Source organism: Pocillopora verrucosa, chromosome 8, assembly GCF_036669915.1.
Source record: "Pocillopora verrucosa isolate sample1 chromosome 8, ASM3666991v2, whole genome shotgun sequence".
NCBI lineage: Eukaryota > Metazoa > Cnidaria > Anthozoa > Scleractinia > Pocilloporidae > Pocillopora > Pocillopora verrucosa.
In genome coordinates this window covers 17,539,490-17,560,364 of record NC_089319.1, presented here as the reverse complement: position 1 = coordinate 17,560,364, position 20,875 = coordinate 17,539,490, and the positions used below count along the sequence as shown (strand labels likewise).

The window sequence follows — 20,875 nt, the reverse complement described above, 5'->3', positions numbered from 1 at the left end:
ATTGTCAATGGAAAAAAAAGTCTGCGCTTTTGAATTGCGTCCAGTGTTGATCGACAAAATATACTAAGTCTTTTGGCGGGAAAATATTTTGCTCCATGCGATTTTCTCCCATCAAAAGTCAAGTATATTTTTTGTTTAATGCTAGATGCTGTTCAAATCCGCAGATTTTTTTTCCTCTCGGCAACCCTCCATACGCAAAAAAAAGTAAAAGAGAGCCTATATTTTGACTAGTTACCAGGCCCTTTTAAAAGCGCAACTCTTTTTTTTATTATTTGTTTACTTAATAACAGAGAAGGAAGAGATAATATGATGGAAATGAGTTTTTATTTGTTTCTACTTTTAATTTTTTTTTTAGTAATACAATTATTCGTTACTGATAAATAGAAATGCTTACGTAAGGAGCATAACAATATGGAATCTCAACATGACAAGTAAGCAAACTTGAAATTAAGACAACAAATTTTTTACGAAAAAGAAAAGATTTACAAATTTAAATTGAAAAAATATATTAAGTATTATCGCAATAACTATTAATTCAAAACATTTCAACAAGAAAGTTAAGGCTCTGGCATCTTTGAAAGCGAAATAACCCAATAAAGTCTGATATTTGCAATAAGTGCTAGTATTGATAAAATATTTAAATCTCCCTGTAGATGATTTGAAAAGAAAACACTCATACCAGAAGCAGCACGAACGAGAAGCCATTCCAGTGACTAGCCAGAAAACAAGCAGAGATCGCATGATTATTTTTCTGTCTTTCGATAATATTTCCAATTCTCTGCTGAAAGTCAGCTTTTAAAATCATACCGTCCTCACTAACTTTTGATGAGTTGATATATTTCTCAACTTGGTAATTCAACCAGTCAATGGAAGTTTCCTTCTTAGCAGCTTAACCTGGTTTTAGATTTTGAACATTTGGAGGAGATAGCTTAATTTGTTTCCTTCACAAATTGTTTCTGTTAGTTTATGTGTCAATTGAAATTTAAAATTTGAGAGCCTTGTTTTGTCTTTACTTCGAAACACTAATTTGTTTTTAAAAAATTGTGATCAAAATTGAACTGCATAAAACACGTTTGGTGAGTCTAAGTTACAATTGTTACCTCTACATGCATGATCGATTTCCAACAATTCTTCTTCAACAACTACGTTGTATATTTTATGTCTTCTTCTAACTGTAAATTTTCTTCAGTCTTTACTCTCCGAGCTTGCGGTCCACATCAAAATGGCGTATCAGAGTGCTGAAATATAACACACACACCAAAAAACATTTTAAAATTCGACGAAATTGAACTTGGTTTTACTAAATACAGGGGTAAAAGAGGTAAAGCGTTGTAAATAAAGATACTTCTCTTCGCCTCTGCACATTTATTGTGTAAAACTGGTAATAAGCGCAAGTGGACAGTTCCAACTCCACTGTGTATCAGTTCATTTTTTTGCAAAAATGGTCACAAGTTATTAATTGTTGGCTTAACCTAAAAATAAATATTCTTACAGGCATGATTTCCATACAACCCCATACTTTATTATGCATACAGTTATTGGATAAAAGAAATTAAGGGGAAACTCGGTAACTACGGCTTTGTTTTATAGAAAATAAAATTATAAAAATAAAATAAAATACATAAATGGGCATTTGGAAAATGAACATTCCACCAGGTGGCTCTTCTTGTCCACTGTTTCCATGTCGAATTGGAATTTAGAATGTTGGTTTATGCAGAGCGGAAGAAACCCGCGGCGCAAGACCCGGAGAAAAACCCTCGGAGCAAGGACGAGAACTGGCAACAAACTTAACCCACATGTGACGCCATGTCTGGGAATCAAACCCGGGCCCGGGAGGCGAGCGTTCTCACCGCTGTGCCTGCGCCCGGGAAATACGGAAATTTTTTTCTGTTTAATATCCGGAAAACATTGATACACAAAATTGATAATGGCGCATCGATGGCGAAGTGATGGGTATTTTGAAAATTTCAAAATCAGTCGTAATTCCTTGTCTTTGCCACTCTTCTTTCAGCAAGGAACTGCATACATAATGATAGTAGAAGATAAAGGACCCATCATTTTCTCTTGATAATGAAGTTTAGGGTTATGCGGAAACATTCCCTGCGGCTGAGCCGAGATCAATTTAAAAATACAATAAAATTTGCACCGTGTGTGATTGATGTTTGTGAACGTCTCTCGTTTATGACAATTTTTAAAACTGAGATTTTGAAAAGTTTATTTAGGCAGTACAGCCAAATTTTAAAATTTGAATATTAGTGATTGCTGAGCCAAATTGCTGGCGAATGCAAGACCTTAATGACGCTTTTTACAAATAGCTAAGCTTTTGGAACAGTTAGTGACGAATTATTATCTACCTGGCATGTTTGGCATGCAAAAAAATCAAAGACAAGAAATGGCTCGTGCAATTTTGTTGCCTATGAAAAATTGACTTGTGCCTATTTACACCAAATTGCGCCCGAAATTATGTTAATACCTACACTAACTGTCACGAAGCGCACCAAACAGTTTGCATGCATTCCGATCATTCTTTGTTAGCGATATAACTTTGCACCTAAGAGCCGCTTAGCCATTATTTGCATATCTTTACATTCAAATCTCTCGCTGACGCAAGCAAGGGCGTTTTGTGCATGTATAGAACAGCAGTCACCTGTACAGTCACTAATCCTATTTCAAACCAACTGGATTCTGAACCTACCTTTGAGTAACTCTTTGCTCTTCTTCTTTATTTTTGTACACTCCCATGATTTATTTTCGATGCCTCATCCATGTGTTATTTCATCTATGAAAAAAAAAACTACACCGTTTTTTTCTGCAGGTTCATTGGACTACTTTGATACCGTTGGGCGAGTTATTTAACCAAAACCGCTATCTAAATTATCTTGAATTTAGCTGAATCTTTTATTTGAAAATACATTTTTGTGACTGAAATTGTCACGCTTCCAGTAAAAGGCTATTTATTTAATGAAAATAACCCTCTCATGGAAAATACGCATGGCCCATTGTCTGCGTAAAAACCGCGGTTTGGGTCAGATCTCGTGTAAACAACTGGCCTTTTAACTCCTATGAGTGATCGAGACAGATTTTCTCCTTACAATATCAACACAATATCAAGTGACAAGTGATGATAACGAAGAAAAAAATATACATGAAGGGATTATTAGTTGATCCAATACCAAGTCCTTCAAACTCACACCATAATAATTGTGAGGCAGACCGTGAATAGGGAGAATCAGTCTAACCATTTTTAGTTTACAAACTCGGTTCGAATTTACTGCCAAGCAAACACGGAACATCAGTCCTTGCCAAGCCACTGCTCGATTAAGGTGGACTGAAGCAATTAGAGGAGCATTTTTTCTCAAATATGTTATCACACAACGTTTTTTCTTTTTCAAAAGACTACATTGACGTGGAACTGCTCGTCGCGAACACAATTAATTTGGAATGCTCTTTACCTCGTTAGGCGCGCTGTATTAAACCAGTTTAACACTTTCATAACTTACTGTGTGTTCTGTTTCGAGAAGGTAGAATTATCGGTCCGGGTCTACAAGTCTCCCAGAAGAAGCAGGAATGACTCCCCAATGCTTCCGGCAACGTTTGGGGGGAAGATTTGATTAACCAGCGATTTTACTATCGTTCTTGCTTTCCTACGTAAACTGTTCTCAGCACGAGGAACCGCAAAATGTAAATGAGATGGAAGATTTTCACGTGTTAGTTCAGCCTTATGCTGATTGAACCATGGGAACGAGGCTGATGTAAATTTGCATCACGAGATTTTAAATCTGAGCTCAAGTTAAGGTTTTTGTGGTTGCTTTTTCTCATAATCAACCCCTTGATTTTCATGTTTAGCTTATTTTATTTAAGTTGATTTGTGCGCAGGCGAAGGGAAGAGTGGTGAAAAATACCAGTGCGGGAAAGAAAATGAAGAAGAAAAGATTCCCAAGGAAAAGTAGGAATCGGCTCTCACTTTTCGGGCGGGAAGATGTTGTCATGCGAGAGGATTCAACCCAAAACAGTATTACTCACAGTGCGCGAAGGATTTATGAGTGAAAGGAGGCCTTCAGCGTCCACAAGAAAGCAAAAATCACGGAAAACCGTTTTGTTCGTCAGTAACGAATATGGAAGCGATCTTCGCAGTAACGAACACTACATCAGCAGTAGTGAAAATAGAACCAGAAAAAATTCAGGCCTGTAAGGGATTTGAACCTATGACCTCTGCGATACCGCGCAGTGCTCTACCAACTGAGCTAACAAGCCATCATGTTGGTTCCAAATAAACCCGTGAAATGGTGAATAAATGACTTAAATATATGAAAATCATACATGTGAACTGCGAATTTTCGTAGTAGCAGAGAGTCGATATGTGTTTGTAGAATGATACCGCGAGTGGGAGCGATGGGAGTGGCAAAAACCCTGCGGACTATCACCACTTACGCTCAATCCCCCCCCCCCCCTCCTCCATCTATGATCGATCGTTTCCCCCCGGTAGAGACATACCGCTGAGCAACAACAATCGAGTTTGCAAAATTTTTATTTATGACTTTCAAGAAGTATTTGTGCTTACAATGTACAATGTTCAAGATGGTTTCGTTATGTTTACATTTACAACATTCTACACTAGAAAGGGAGCATACAAACAGTTCCAAAATCTAAAACAGGTACAATGACAGCGTTTCTGTCCCTCCACGAAAAGTGAATTCGTTAAAAGTTTCAATTACCTTTTATCACATAACAACTAGTGGAGTGTTCAAATTATGAGCGCGTAACCTGATCGTGCACGTAAGGGTAATCTAGAAACGGTTCTACGACAAGCTGAGGTCTACACGTATTCTTAGTGGTTCATACTTATGATCTATTGGAGGAAAGACAAAGTTGACACCACAATAAGCAACATTTTGCTTCTTTATAATACAAAAACAAATAGATTCTATGTTGCCGTGGGTCTGTTCAGTAGTAGATCACAGAAGACTTCAAAATGTGGTAAAAAAATCGGTAACACACGAAGTGCATGTTTCTAACCTTATTTTGACGTCTTCTGAGACCTGACGTTTCTTCAACTCATGCGGAAGTTGTTGATTATGATGACGATGACTTCCTCTGAGGTAACCGCCCCTTTTAGCACGGCCCTCACACGGACGAGCAGAATACAGAATCAGCTGTTACTCTGAAGTTCAAGCCGTTTACCGTTTTACAAATCACCATGATGTCATATTGTAACATTCTCTCGCATCTTGATCGATAGACAAGACTAGGCACATTAAGTAACAATAACAAACTTAATTCTTTAAACCCTCAAAGCGTCTAGCATCTAACTTCTCCTAAAGTATCACTGCTGTATCAAGAATCAAGAACACGAGAATAAAAAAAAATGAACCGTCGTCAACTAAAGACTCTTGATTGAACTACAGGAAAGGTAAACAGACCAGTATGGAGAATATGCTACCTGATGCTAGGGTGTAAATGGTTGACTATATAACAAATCCTATCGTATTCATTTTGACCGAGCATTAAAACTGCCTTGCATGATTGGTCAGGAATCTCGCGTCAATCTCACGGCCAATCAGCTCTGGTGAAGATTGACTTAAATGGCGTGTTGGAGCCCGAGCTAAAACGATGCGGACAAAGAGGGATTAAAAATCGTCTCGAGTAACATCACCTTCAACACCAATCGCAACCTGCGTTTTTCCTGCGAACGAAGCCGTCTCCTACAAGTATTTACACGTCTACCATAATTATGGGCATCATTTCGGTCGAAAAACTCACAATTTTCTTCGGGAAATATTCCATTTCATCATTTTAGCCGTCTAAGTAGTCTCCACCTGTTTTCCTTCAAACGTAGATTTGCGTTTTATTCAGCAAGTTTATCAATTTTCATTTCACCTGATCTAGATTCTCAAAGTCCAAATCAGTTCGCAAGGAAAATGTGTCCAAAAATATCCCGTAGGTTTTTTTTTTTAAATATTGGAACCGAAACATATCGCTAACTCGAGCATTTGGTAGAAAACTAACGTGAAACAAATAAAAAAACTATTTACAAATAAAACTATTAAGATGGAAAAGAAAACGGATACTCAAGTCAACGGAAAATGCCTGTAACAAAATAACTCTGCGCAACATATACCTTACTTTATCAAACAAAGAGCGCCACGACTCCAGTCAATACAACACAGCCATAAAATTAACAGACGACCCTATACCTCAACCTAGACAATTTTCGTTTTGACAAACCTCGCGCCTTTTATATTAATTTTCTTATACTAATTTTTACCTTGTCTAAAAAATTACTCTGAGACTTGTCAACATGAACAACACAACGCAACCTTTTCTATCGCGCTTGATAGCGTACACTAGACAAATACAAATGCGAGGGAGAGGGGGTAAGGCAGGAAAATAAGCTATTCAAGATATATAACAAGCCTTTAACGACTCTTGTCTTTATTAGGGAACATTACCGTTTGTCTTAAGTTTACCCATCTGGCACGAGAGATTATTTCATCAATAAAACGCGCGGCTTCGTCAAAAGAAGGCACTGTTCTGCCGGTATGGGATAGCTCTTTAAGAGACAACCAGCGCAATGTAGACAGCTTGCTACCTTCCACAGAAGGGTTGTAAACTCCACGTCAATGCAGACAAACATCAGTTGATGTGATTCTCATCGAAGCCGTTCTTAGCATTGGGCTTCTCTGGAGTGGGTTTGTTTAACTTGCGCACGGCTACAAAGTAGAATAAACTGACCGCAGCAACGATGGCGTGGATAGCGGTCAACGCGATGAGGAATCTGGTGCGGAGAGAGATGCATGCCACGGCCAAAACTGCGGAAAGAAATGAAGAAAATCAAATTCTTGGAAAATTTTCCCCCGCGCTGATGGCGCATTATTGTAATCTCCGGTAAAATGCACTGCTGGCGCAGAAACACGGGTTAAAGCGTCTGGCATGCGCGAGGGGATTCATTCTGGCCGGCTGCGCGCCAATTTTCCGCGCAAAATTTCGAAACATAAAAGACAACCGATGTCTCGCAAAATAAGCTGTAGAATATTAAAACATTTGTAGAATCTGTAAAAAGAAATAACAGTAGGGAAAATTAGAGAATTCTTCGTACACAAAGTTTATTCAGGAACTGGTATCCTGTTGATTTACCATTCTGTTCTGAGCTTTAACGAAAACGTTCCACGCTCTTATGACTGTCTCACTTGCATTTGAGGGCAAGCTAGATTGTTTTGTTGTCATAAATAATCCAGGAAGTCTGTAATTTGAATCTTTACGTGCGACTTAAGTATTTCTTTTCTTTGCACGTCCATAACGAATGCTAAACATCGTTTTTTAATAAATGCTTTTATTTCTCGACAAAATTAAGGCGGAAACGGGTGGGGGGGGGGGGAGAAATTTTCCGGCGGACCCATTGATACCTTCATTACTTTCCAAGAGCTGAACCTGCGAGCAAGCGTTCCTTTTTTTAAGCGGTCATCTTACGCAAGGTTCGCTTCGTTACCTCTACACCTGAGCAGTTTGGCAAACTCGTGTTTTTGCTTAGGGGGCAGATGTAGGTGTGCCTCGAGTCCTGATCGGTGCGGCGCTTTGTTGTCTCATCTTACGACCTAACTATCACTTGATTAAAGAACAGTCATAGAAATAACTAACACACTACTTACACAACGTTGCTGCCCCGCAGTACGTAGAATGGAGTAATAAAATACGCCTATGGTGAAGAAAACATTTGAATCAGAGGTCAGTCATTTACTAGTAGGCGTAGGAGACCTTGCTTCCTGATTAACAGCTCTGGATTGATTCAGATTTGAGCTATGACCAAGATTTTAAGATAAAATTATCTCTCTCGTGTCTCTCTCCTGACCGAGAAGAACAAATAAACAACGGCCAAAAGTGAGGAAAATATGAAGAAATGCTGTGGAAGGGGTGGTAGCCAGCGATGGAATAGCATCCCCTTTATGGGAGGGAGAAGGAGCAGTTCTTCTAGTCACTTCATGATGCAGAGACTGGCATGAGCTTTAGCAGTCGTCAGCCTAAGGCCCGTGAGGGTAACGAAAACTTTCAGAAGGGACAAGGGTAGCGCGGGAGAGGCGAACTGCGACCGAAAGTTGAGAAAAAGTTTGATTTCCCAGGGACTTGCTAAAGATCCTTTGTCTGTAGTGTTTAGTTAAACATGCTGTAGCAAGGGCTTTTCAAATGATTGGTTGAGTTTAAAGCGCGTCACAAACACGCCTTTCAGAGTCGCCGTTTTGGTTCCAGGTAAACTGCTAGCCGCACCTTCGGCAACAGCTACATGATTGCGACGAATGTCTTCGGGAAATGAGAGGCCTCCATCTCGAGTTAAAAGAATGAAATTTCGGGTGGGGGGGGGGGGGAGAATACATTCCAACCGGGATTGTCCGGGCGGGTAAAAGGGGGAAAGGAATATTACTCCTTCCGCATCCCCACCCCTCCCCCTTCCTCCCCCTCCCCCTCCCCCTTCCTCCCCCTCCCCTCGCTTCCAGCATCCAATTTTTCCGAGAAGGACAAACTATCACTTGACGGTTTATTACCCTGACCAGCGCTCTCCAATAAGATACTTACTTTATGGAAGATATAGTTATAGGCTTTGTTTCCCATGATATACCAGCGATCCCTAAAACAACAAAAGGACGATGATTTCATTAAAGAGGTAATTATTCTTAGGGGTTTGTAAGAAAACCTCGGAGGACAGATGTATTTAGCCAAAACTCGTTTGACTGCCTCCTCAAACACAAAAACATGAAAATGAAAAGATTATGTGTCCTAGTTTAGCTTAATTCCTGGTTATTTATCCTGTTAGTTGTAGCGCTTCGTTTTATAGTTAAAACCATTTCCAGCCCCCTTATCATCGTTATCAAAAGTTTCGTTTTTTCCTTCTTTATCATCATCATTATCATTATCCCTGGCCGGGTCATTGTGTTGTGTTCTTGGGCAAAACAGTTTTCTTTCGCAGGAGATTTAATGGGTACGGGCAAATTGTCAGGGAAGTCTGATGAAATGCTGGGGGGTAACCTTGAGATGGACTATCATCCCATCCAGGGGGGAGCAGTGATACTCCTAGTCCGCCTGCCTCATGGAATGGTAACCAGGATAAGCTACGGTTGAATGGATCACTTAGCTCGAGTACAGACTTAACCTTCAGCCATCATCAACGAAATAATTTAAGGGTAGTGGTTCACCAACCTATCAAAGCGCTTGCCAGCAGTCGACAACTTAGAGCACCGGCGAAACTAGTAGATTCTTTACTATCGCCCAGAGCACGTAAACAATAGCTTGGAAATATCATCAACTGAAAAAAAGACGAAAAAGATGTATTAATCAATATCAATACCTACTACCTAAAATAAATGTCGTCGACTACAATATACTAGCGCCCTTAAAAATTTCCTGTGCCACCTGAAGCAGTTCTCGCCTATCTTTCAGCGACGCCTCAGCATCAGACATCGTACAATTTCAGTGCTTCCCGGGGAAGCACTGAAATTGTACGATGTCTAAAATTTGTTCCTCGTAGGTTAGGCATTTCTTATGCAACATGCACATACTGTCGACTATAGAATACAAGCAACCTGCAATATTTTCTTCACTAAAATCATTATCCGCCTAAAATTAAGCGACGCCTCAAATTATGCGCTAAAATTACGCGCTGTCCAAAACTCGGTCGTCGGGTAATAAGTTAGGCGTTTGTAAAGTAACATGCACGTATTGTCCACTAAATTGTACTGAATCACCTCGAGGTGTTATGTGCCATTTACAACAGTGCCCGTCTAGCTTTCAGAGACGCCTCAAAATATACTCTAAAATTACGCGTTGTGTAAAATTCGTTCACCGTGTAGTAGGTAAGGCGTTTGTTATATAACATGCATATGCTGTGCGCAGTCTAACGAACTCTTTCTGATCACGTACCATAATTGATACTACAGAGAGGAAGACTGGTACCACCACTTGCCATGTTCTGGAATAAAGGAGAAAAAAAAGCATACTAAACTGAAAGAAGCGAAGTCTCTATGGTCTCTGTTACGTCGTTGCACGTTCCTCGGGCATCACAGACACACGGAGTAAGGAAAAAAAACAGCAACTGTCAAAAAACGACTTACTCGTATCCTCTCGGTATACTTATGAAGTATGACTCATGGCTGCCAAGGACCTGAAGAACCTACAAGACAAACAGACGGCAGTTAGAGCTCGCTGCTAATGTTTCAAGAAGAGATAAAGCGCTCTCTGATTAAGCGTCATAAAGCTAAAACCAAAGTTATCAGATCGACCAAAAAGAAGAAAGGAAAATACATTTAGGAGCCAATTAGACCTTAAATTAAAACCGACCAAAATGCCCAAAGCGCGGGGAAATGCAAGCGACCAAGCAGGGCGTGAAATTAACTTTTTTTCCTGATAGCCACTTGGCTCCTAAATTCTTCAAAGTGGTAGCCAATTCAAAAAAAGTTGGTCGCCATTTTCAAAGACAAACAAATTTCTTTCTTTACGCTGTCAGCGTTCTAGATAGACACTCCAAAATTAAGTTAAGAAAAAGATCTTTAACGTGCTACAAAGTGGACACTCATCTAAATCCAAGACGGCGTCCAGTTATCCATCGAGATGCATGTGCTACGTTTTGGAAACAAACTTAACGAGGAAGTTTGCCGCGGATTTATCTTTGCAAATCTTTTTAATTCACTAAATCTCTTGGTAAGGTTATGATGAAACGTTCTAGTCGCCAATTTGGCGACTAACTTTCAGGATTTGGTCGCCAAAGTGAAAAATTTAGTCGCATTGGCGCCTGTATTAGGCGCAATTTCACGCCCTGCCAAGTCGTAATGTGTTTAATACTTCATCTGATTGATCATGAGAACAACGCGAGTTCTCTAAACCAATCACAGAGCGAAGTAAAGCAAAAAACAAAACAATCCCGGATTATTATCTGTCTGATTACTAAGAGATGATTACTCAGCTTATCATATAAAGGGCTTATCCTAAAGTATTCCTTCAATCAATTTTAACATAAGTATGTTGATATATCTGTTTGCTACGTAAACTTAAACCAGGGGTAAATTCAGGTTTCGCAAGAGGTCTAAGCACATGCGATTTGAATGGATCACAAGCCAGGGTCACACGCGTCATTAGCTCTCTCGCGTACGGTGTCACGTGTTCCGGAAGTGTCCGTGACACAAAACGAGTTTTATTTCGACGTGACTTGATATGTACTGAGTGACTTTCACATCTACCTTTAAAAACAATAAGACTTTCCGAGTCCGATTAAAAACAATGATTATAAGAAATGCTTCTAAGGCTGAAAAGCGATAATTCATCACCGACTAAAATTCAGAAAGAATGGTCGACTAGAAAAACCTCTTAAAGAAAAAAAAATTGTAACAAAGGCCAATGAAATCAGACTTTCTCTTAATACAAACAAAATCCGAGAACACATTTCCTCTAAAAATATCAAACAAGGAAGACAAAGTGACATTAACAGGAAAAAACTCAGAGTAGTGGGTTTTTAAATTGAAAAATCTGTAAGTTGTCGAGTTATAGCAGTCGTTGTTAGCTGTGTAAAACAGGAAAGAAGGAAAACTTAATGGGGCACACAGGACAAAAAGCTGTCGGTGAGGAAATCAACGGAGAAGTAAAAAGAACTTTTCTCGTGATTTGCTTTTACATTTGTGCTGAGTTGAACAAATTGCACAGGTCCTTGTTTACTTCCTTTCCTTCCGTTGGGATGTTTGGTGCTGAAAAACGCGTATTCAGTGCTCAAATATCGCATCGTTCCTAGCGAAAAGCGACATACCATAAACATGTTCGCTCTGTCAGTTTCGAAATGCACAACGAATATGTACGTTCAGCGGCTGCCTAGTAAACACAGGGCAACGAGACAAATTTTTCGCCTCAAGTGAATGAAATGTAAACAAAAACTGTCATGAAAAAGTGCCGTTTGTTTGAGAAAAACATATAAACTAAATGTACTTTTCAGTAAAAGGCTTTAGAAAGCTTTCGAAAATTCACACTTGAGCGCTTTCAAGGGACCAAACGCCATTTTTAAAATTGAATGCACTAATGCGAATTTTATTTCAAGCTTTTTCAGTCGGGCATCAGTTTAAACACACTGACATCTAAAATACAGAAAACGCGTGAAATCCGGTGTAAAACCAAAACAAATTGTATTACCGTCAAGCAATAAAAGGCATGGACGACAAAATAGCGTTTTAATCAATGTTTTCCTAAAAAATTATTCAATGAGAGTGAATTTTCATAATCCATTTTCACAGAACATTTTCGCCTCTTCATAATAAACTGCCGACGAAACATCTTAAAACTGTGTGAAAACGAATGGAACGGTAAAATCTTCAAGATGTAAAATTTAAGATGGAAATTTATTAAAGAAAAGAATTAACAATTCGCTTAAAAGAATAAAAACAAGAAAAAGTTATTCAAAATGTCGAGGGAAATTCTCCGTGTATTCAAACATAGCTTGTCATGAACACTACATGATAAATTTCTTAACAACCTCATACCTATCTTAATAATTCATGAACGCACGATTTTGATTTTAAAAAATATCCTTTAAAATTAAATATGGACTTTCTATTTCCCTCGAAAAAAGTTAGTTCTGCCGAACTTGCTATTAGAATTTTAAATTAATTTCTCGTTGATTTACCAATGTACATTATGAGATTTGCAACGAGTAATCGATGTACTTGTCAAATGCTCTCCAAAGTACAACAAGAAACTAATTCCGTAATAAAACATTCAGACGGCGTTTCTTGCTAAGGGTTTCCTTGTTACGGAGGCAGTGCCTAGAGCGCTATTCATTTCAGGATAATAATAAAAGGCCCTTAGACACCTCCCGGGAACTTACGAAGACGCCAAAAAGAAACGGCACTGTTCCTATTATTTAGCTATAGCATCAGAAACAATTCAGTAAAGTACAATCTGAAAGACTAAGCGTTTTTGTACATTTTCCTTTATACAGCTGCCGTTTATATGGTCGAAGACAGCGCGCGAAGGAACATTTTACACATTAAAAAAATAAACGCATTTATAAAAACTTACAGAAATAACATTTGGGAAGTAATTGTCATAGTTATGACCACTGTCAAACCTTGGCATTCACAGCAAAAAAAAATTAATAACAAAAACGTCAATTTATTTCAAAGATTCTCAATCGAGGCAAACGCACGCTGCCCGTGGATTTGTTTATTGAACAAGCTTAGGAAATTTTCTCCACGTTGATAACGATGTTCTCAAAGTAATTACAAAAGGAAACTCTCTGTCAAAAATTTACAGCTTGACAAATGAATATCGTAATGAGTACTGGACTTATGCAAAACACGATGTTCGGTCTTAACGCGAATGTTGGGTTAAAGAATAGGATTGAACGACAAATTTACAATGTTTTGCGAATACAGACCTTACTCGGTTCCTTCCCTCCGATTCCAAGAAGCTTCCTGCATTTTAAGCGACTCTGTGCATCGTCAAAACTGCGCCTGTTGATGAACAAATAATAATAACACGAGAATAGACAGCTTTGAAATTGGAGATACTGTTCCTTCGGTAAAAATACGCACTATTTCAATTTCAGTTTCTTCTGAACGAGATAAATGCGAAGTTTATTTTGCTTTTCCGGTTTGGCAGTCCGCCTAAGGCAGTGCTCTGATTCCGCGAATATCAACTGAATCTTCAAAACCATGTAAACGAATTGAAACTACATCACCTCAACATGATACAATGTACATTCACACATATTTTGCTTGTCATGAACAGAACAATACGGATAAAAACCGCGTAACTTTTTTGCATTTCAAAGTAAAAATTTGAATTCCCAATTCAGCACGCAATTATTCAATCGTTTCGCCATCTTGAAATCAGAAAAGCAAATTAAATAAAACCGCAACTTGCCGACGGTGCTGTCGGTGATGAGTTCCAGGCGATCGTGTACTCTTGCGCTAACACTTGTAGCGAAAAGCTAACTACGATCAAATCCATTCGCCTGCACCGGATAAATAAATACCACAACGTACCTTTTGGCGATAAAATTCATGGTATTGATTCAAGAGATACAGCCGGATGAGCTACACAATAAAACTTTGGAAAGCGTCGAGGTCAAATAGAACTATCGAGCGAATATTTGACCACCGTCGACAATCGAAAACGCAACTCAGAAAAAAAATTTAAAAGAACATTCGATCAGAGAACCTCACGGCGATTTGGCGACTTGCGAACATGATCTCAAGATAGGAGTTGTCGTATGAAAGAATTAAACGCGTGTTAATAAAACACAGTGGAAAAAGATCATTAAAAATTTCAACCAATGTTTAAAAGCGACACCGAACAAGCTGGATTACATCGATGACAGTAGTGCATGAAATTTGCAAAGCGAATACAATTCCAGCTAAAGGCGATACCACATCGCGAACGAAGTGCGAACTACTACAATGATATTTAGATCTTACTTCTCTGTCTTGACCAGAGGCGGTCTTTTGTTATCCGAGGACATCGTCGAGGTCGAAAAAGAGCTACACCGCCAGTTTCCGTTTCACCTCAGACGAAAATGTTCTGACTAGTAACTCCAAGGAAACTTGACACCGACATCAACACTCAGAAGGGAGGGGAGGGAAGGGGAGGAAATATTGTCATGTTTACTGACTAAATTATTCATATCTTGTGCTTTCGACGATAAGGGACCGTTCGCAATTTCCATTGATGAAATAAAATCTGCAGCTGAGTGAAATGGTAATCTAGTTTTAGAACACAGCGTATGGGATTTTTAAGAAATAGTGTCTGTGCCGCTGAAAAAAGCCGAAATAGAAAATTTCACAATGGCTCTCAAATCTTAGCAGCTCCATAATTTGGGCCACTGCCTGCCCACGACGCCTCTTAAACAGGTAATGAATATTGCAAAAATATAGCTCGTGGATAATCTGTTTAATTTTTTATTTGCATTTATTCTTATTTTTGTCTAGCATTTATGAGATCTCTTAACAGACGAAAAAGTAATGTTAAATGAAAATTTTCGCTTGTAAATAAGTTGAAAATGTCCGGGTTATCTGCTAAAATTCGCTGCGCCTTAGGTTCCCTGGTAGAGCATGCTCCTCCGAAAGCGGAACATATTACTAATTTGTTCAACAAATATGGATGGATTCAAAACACTTCCTCGTAATCTAGTTTTGCCACAATAAGGCAAAAAAGCAATTTTGACATCGCGGGAGTAGCGTAATAAATTGAGCGCCTTTCTTAACCTCGAACGAAATACATTATGTACGTTTCTGTATAATTCTGTGGATTCCTTGATTTACTTTTCAAGGTTTGTGTTGAAAATTGCTAATATATTCAAAACAAGACCTGGCTGACATATCACTTGGTTTCATTTTGAGGATTTGCATTTATTGCCGATGATTTTGGCAAATTGTTCGTCATTCGATTGTTTTGTAATATTTTCTTTAAGTCGTGCTCGATTCCACCGCTTTAAAGGTGTCAAATAAAAACAACTAGCTGAGAACGGCCTCCATTTCAGCTTCCAATATTGTGGTCACTGTCACTGATCTCTCGAAACCAGTCCGACAACAAGCCTCTTATATTCTCCTCTATGCAACGCAACGAAAGGTTAAGGAAATTAAACGCAAATTAAGGCTAAAAGATAGAATGAATAAAACTTACTTCAATCTTCCCAACATGGCAACTGATTTCAGTCGAAAGTCGAGCCAAACGAAAGGAAAAAACACAGGATTCGATAGAGAGATCACAGGACACTAATCCTGATGTTAACATACAACGGTGGAGGACCGAGGACAGAAAAGACAAATGTTGACGGCTTGTAATGGATGTAATTCGCTGCTTAGTTGATGATTTTACATGTATGACGCACGTGTCAATTATACGGCAAGTGATAGTATATGTCGACACGGCTGAAACCAGCTGGATGAAAATGGAAATTGTCGGCTGCTTGAAAAGCTTACACCTTTATGGAAAAATACCTCAAAAGCTTCGCTTTCGAAGTGTCAAGATGGTATCTTCATTTCGAAGCGGTAATCGGTGTTGATCCCAGCGACAACTTCTTCGAGTCGAAAAAAAAAAGATCAATTGAATAAAAAATCTTTGAATCTTTTCTAATGGGGATTTATTTAACATATTCCAACGTATTTGACTAGTATCTGCCTGCAATTTACATGTCAAAATCCCGGATTCGAGCTGTCAAAACATGAAAAGACTTCTTGAAAAGAAAATGTTTAATATTAAATGTTTTGAAATGTCACTGTGTCAAAAAACCAGATAGAAGCGATGCTTTTCATTGACGACAAAGTGAAATATTGATAAATATAAATATACGGATGGTAATCAGGGTTTCGAACCCACTATACGAAAACGATAGTTTGAGGTAATGCGCTTGCGTATCACAAAAGCACCAATCAGTTTTGAATTCGTCGCCATGGACAACTAGAATAATCTTTTTAATATCGTAATACTTACTGATATTAATGAACTCAAATCTATCATAAGTCAACTCTTGTTCACATTACACTGATTTAATTTTCTTACAGCAAAATCCATTAAAATTGTGCATGCGCAAACGTTGGCCGAGAGGGGGCTGTAATAGAGAGCAAATGACGTTTGACGTCACCGTTTTTAAAAAGGAAGGACGGAAGAAAGGAAGAAGCCTGGAGACGAAACTAAGTGAGGAAAACTTACAATATACACGAAAATGCTACCCGAGAAATTCACTCATTTTTTCGGGTTTTAAAGACTGAAAGCTGCGCAAATATTTACGGTCTTCTTTCTTGTGATACTTCCCGCGGCCTGGCCGGTTAACACGACGAAAGTGCACGACAAAAGTGCAAACTCAATGGAAAAGTTGACTTATTCGTAGCCGCCAATATACCCCTCGGTTCTTCATTCGTTAGTTAGATTTATGTCACAATCTTTCCCAGTTCAAACCACTTACCGTGATAACGTTTTACGGGTAAGCATGCTAATCGTGAGAAAAATCGGATGTAATCGTGAAACCCGGCAAACGTTGATGCTAGATCTAGTGAATTCATATCCGCGCTGAAAAACAACGGGTTCCGGCTTTTTTATGTGTACTAAGTTCTTTGGACACTATTGCCTTCATAAACTCGCCCAAATAGCCCTCAGAGGAAACGTTCGTTTAAGTATAACTGAACTGTCCCTTTATAAGAGTTTAAAACGCTCCTTTTCTTCTCTCCTCTCCCCCCCCCCCCCCCCTTTGCGTGTATCTCAGTAATTTCTGTTAATTAAAAAACCGCTCATTTCCATAACTGCACGAGGAGCCAGAGACGGGGAAAAGAATACCTAAAAAAAACATATGGAGAAGGGAGGTGTAAATGATAAAAGGGGGACTGGAACTATTATGCTACAACTTTTTAAGTTCATTTAAACAGCGTCTTGATTTGCTCCACTCACCTTCTTACTGCATAGTCTTTGTGCATATCGGGTGCGCTTAAACGGACTGCATCAGACATATTACTGTCGTCTTGGATGTCTTGTTTGTCTTCTGTTACCTCAGGGTCTTCCTGATCAGGTGATAAAAGAAATTTTCGCGTAAGCCACAAGAATTATCTTGCGCTCGAGTTATTTTCGTGAGGGGCGAAATTTTGGCGGTAAGGATCACCGTAACTAGTTACAACTAAAATATATTAAAAGAAAAAAATATATATGCATATATATGTATCTTTTTGTCGGCTTGACTGAAATTCTCCGCCCAAAAACGAAACAGAGTAAAGCTGAATGGGAGACAGCAACTAGAAACTTGTGGAAGAGGATTAAATTTGAAGGAGATTGCCGGTCGGCCTGTCTTCAAGTGTCTCACAGCCAGCGCCAAAGCGATATTCTTTATCTGATTTGCCGTCTGGTACTGTGACAATGTAAAGGTTCTAAAGTCAATGAAATGAAAATAACAGTACTGCCTAAAAATATCATGACCTCCTCTGGCCCCTGTTCAATTTCAACTTTCAACGGAAATGCTGCTCGGAAAGGATTCTCGGAAAGTCTCACCCTAATGATAGCCATAACACAGAACATCCCTTTTCTGAGATTAAAAGAGAACATAAATTTACCTCAAAGAACTACAGATATCTACATCTCGCCCTCTATTTTAAGGCAGCTTCACATCTCGAATGGAAGTGATCGTGAAAAAACAAAACTTTTCCAGCGCCGAAGACCTGACCTAACTGAACCTACAAGATTTTCAGTTTGACGGAATTTTTTTTATTTAGACAATCGATCTCACCACTTCAAGCTTTATTAACGTAAGAATTCAAGAGTGTCAGATGCACTTCTGATATTTGCTCTGATTCTGGCGAATACGGGTCTTTTTCTGAATTACTTAGACAAAACCTCGTTAAAGAAGCATGACAATTTATTTTTTTGATGCTTCGAGAATGACATAGGTCAACCCATGCCTGATCTCTGCGGTACAGCTATGGTAATTTTTGTTATATTTTGAGATCAGACATCCGGAATTTCCTTTATGTACGTCACTCCGTTAACAAATCAGCCAGTATAAAATCGCTAAATTTGACTCCATATCAAAATCTATGGAGTACTTACTTTTTTTTGTCTTCAAAGGAATGTTCGCTCGAATATGCTAAATTGTCAATGCACTTTTGTGGGCAAACACATTTGGAATTTGGCTCTGCGATTGTTATCGATTATTAAGTGCGTCAGTAAGAAGATTAAATCCAGCAAATTTAGCTCGCCTTGGAGGAAAGGTCAGTGGAACAGGAAAACGCAACGATCTGTGAAAGATAAATGTTGTCTTCCCAATGGAAGGAAAATATCGTCACGCAAAAATATCACAGAGACAGAACGACTCCTATTTCGTTCGTCCTAGTTACAAACCAATGTTTACTTAAATCCTTTGAAGATAATGGCTTGGAGAAATGACTACATGTGAAAAGTAAACGTAATAAAGCTTAGCAATAAAGGGAAGAGATATACTGCCTGGCTCACGTGAAAGAAGAAATGAGAACTCACAGTAAAACTATCGGAATTTCGTGTCATGTTTGAGTAATATAAAAGCTGACTTCATGCGACGATTTCGGCCACTGAACTTCTTAAAAAGAAAAATCTCTACAGGAGATGAACTCTGCTCACCTGGTGTCGCAATCACAGACCAAGAAAAACTCGCTGATGGGAGTCGAAGTTGTAGTCAAATGATTGTCGGTTCAGAGGAATTATAAATATGTGAGCGAGTTATATTGCACGGCCAACGTAGCATTTCACACCTGAATGCAGGTGATCACGCGATGGTCATTCGGTAAGCCTTCGGTAGTGTTCGTTGACTTTACGGACTTTACGAACTGATTAGATTACCGTTAGTCAGGCAAGGTAATTTTCAGCAAATGATCATAAGCAAATACATATTTTCTGGTTTTCGAGGATTATTATAAACGATCACATATCAAGGGTCCCAGAAAAAAAATAACTAATCAGAGATATCCCAGTTTTAACAATTTCCTCCAGGAAAACGGATTTTTAAAAGTAATACTAAACACTTTTGTTAATGATTAGCTTGGACTGTGACAAAAGATATCGACTGAACTTTCGACCGATATAAGCAACTTCGTTCCCAGGGTCGTCTCATTTCCCACCTCGAGAAAGGAAGAGAGGGCCCTGATAACGAGGTTGTGATAAAAGCTGGCTACAGAAAAATGAGCAATGACTACCTTTGAACTTTTAGCGTTTTTAGTGGTGCCTTGTGTTTAAGTCATGCAATTTCTTTTTTTTTTCTTTTTTTTTCGGCGTCATTAATTTGTTGGCTTCCCCTAAGATGATGCTTATTATGTCGCACGACAGTGCACCGTTTCCGCTGGACCTCAGTATTGTCTAAGCGGTCTCACTTATGTCTGTTGTGGTTTCTCCATAAATAGACTTAGCGGATTATAAGAGGACAAAAAGTGAACTCACCATAATTTCAAGCTTCAACTGTAGTCTCAAAAGGACGAGAAATGTTTTGCATTCAGGAAGAAACAGTTCGGACGCAAGCAGGATGTCCCCCACTGATTAAAAGTAACTGTTCCTCATTCTGCGAAATAAAAATGAAACAAAAACTAAACATTCTGCAAGTTTCTTGAGAGACAATTTATCTTCGCATCAGTTTTAATCCCTGCAAAATATCTATGTTTTATTCTCGGCCTTCCTGTTTCCTCTCTAGTCTGGTAAAGATAGGGCATGGTGATAATATAATACCACACCCCACTGAATAGTGAATTGACTAAACGTGTGTCACTATCATTGAAAACAGTATACGTCTCTGTTGAAACAGGTCTGAAAATCTCAAGACTGGCGTGCTGTGGCTAAATTAAGATGGAGTCTTCCCTGTTTTCACTTTAAGGGTTTTAAAACATAATAGTTTTGCATGACGTATTTTCAAAAAAAAAAAAAAAAAAAAAAACATGACCTCAAATTATTGCGACATCGGTAACATCTTTGTGAAATCCTCGGCTTAAATGCGGGATAACCGGCTCTGACTCCAAGACGCGAAAATTGATAACATAGTTTGCGCGTTTAACGGCCGAAAAAATTCATCGCATTTAGCTTAGTTACCTGTAAATACATTCAACTCCAATTCAATAATTTGCTAAAAAAGTGTTTTTTTCAGGTAGAATATGTGTTGTTGTTTACTCCTCATTCTATGTCTCTGATATCCTTCGTCTCGTCTGTAACTACTATCAAAGCACCTCAGCAAATGAATGAAAGCAAACTTTTTTGGAAACCGTTAATTGCTTTCGCTGCTTAATTTACACGCAGTTGCATGGCTAAGCCGATAGACTTCACCGCGATAGAGGATGAATTGCGCTCGAAAGAAATTTCCCCCAATAAACAATTAGCAATACCATTTATTGGCGTCTGTAATGAAAGCCCGAATTTA

At 38.8% G+C, this 20,875-nt stretch overlaps 1 protein-coding gene and 1 long non-coding RNA gene across 6 annotated transcripts; both read right to left on the bottom strand.

The window, feature by feature from the left end:
* Positions 1 to 344: 344 nt before the first annotated feature.
* Positions 345 to 3,640, bottom strand: LOC131776610 (uncharacterized). The gene is made up of 3 exons (XR_009339547.2): positions 3,501 to 3,640; positions 2,696 to 2,779; positions 345 to 1,238 (listed from the first exon to the last, which is right to left on the bottom strand). It is a non-coding gene; the product is annotated as an uncharacterized lncRNA (long non-coding RNA).
* An 870-nt stretch (positions 3,641 to 4,510) lies between these two features.
* LOC131776691 (tumor protein p53-inducible protein 11-like) lies at positions 4,511 to 20,029 on the bottom strand. Of its 5 annotated transcripts, none has more exons than XM_066170964.1 (9): positions 19,912 to 20,029; positions 17,407 to 17,516; positions 13,400 to 13,475; positions 10,098 to 10,156; positions 9,907 to 9,955; positions 9,187 to 9,292; positions 8,566 to 8,617; positions 7,647 to 7,693; positions 4,511 to 6,809 (listed from the first exon to the last, which is right to left on the bottom strand). In XM_066170964.1, the coding sequence occupies exons 1-9, from the start codon at positions 19,912 to 19,914 to the stop codon at positions 6,634 to 6,636; spliced, it is 678 nt and encodes a 225-aa protein (XP_066027061.1). In that variant the 5' UTR covers positions 19,915 to 20,029; the 3' UTR covers positions 4,511 to 6,633. The 5 variants fall into 5 exon arrangements, with proteins under 5 accessions (XP_066027061.1, XP_066027062.1, XP_066027063.1 ...); XM_066170965.1 differs by lacking the exon at positions 19,912 to 20,029 and adding an exon at positions 19,099 to 19,234; XM_066170966.1 differs by lacking the exon at positions 19,912 to 20,029 and adding an exon at positions 18,060 to 18,080.
* Positions 20,030 to 20,875: the final 846 nt, after the last annotated feature.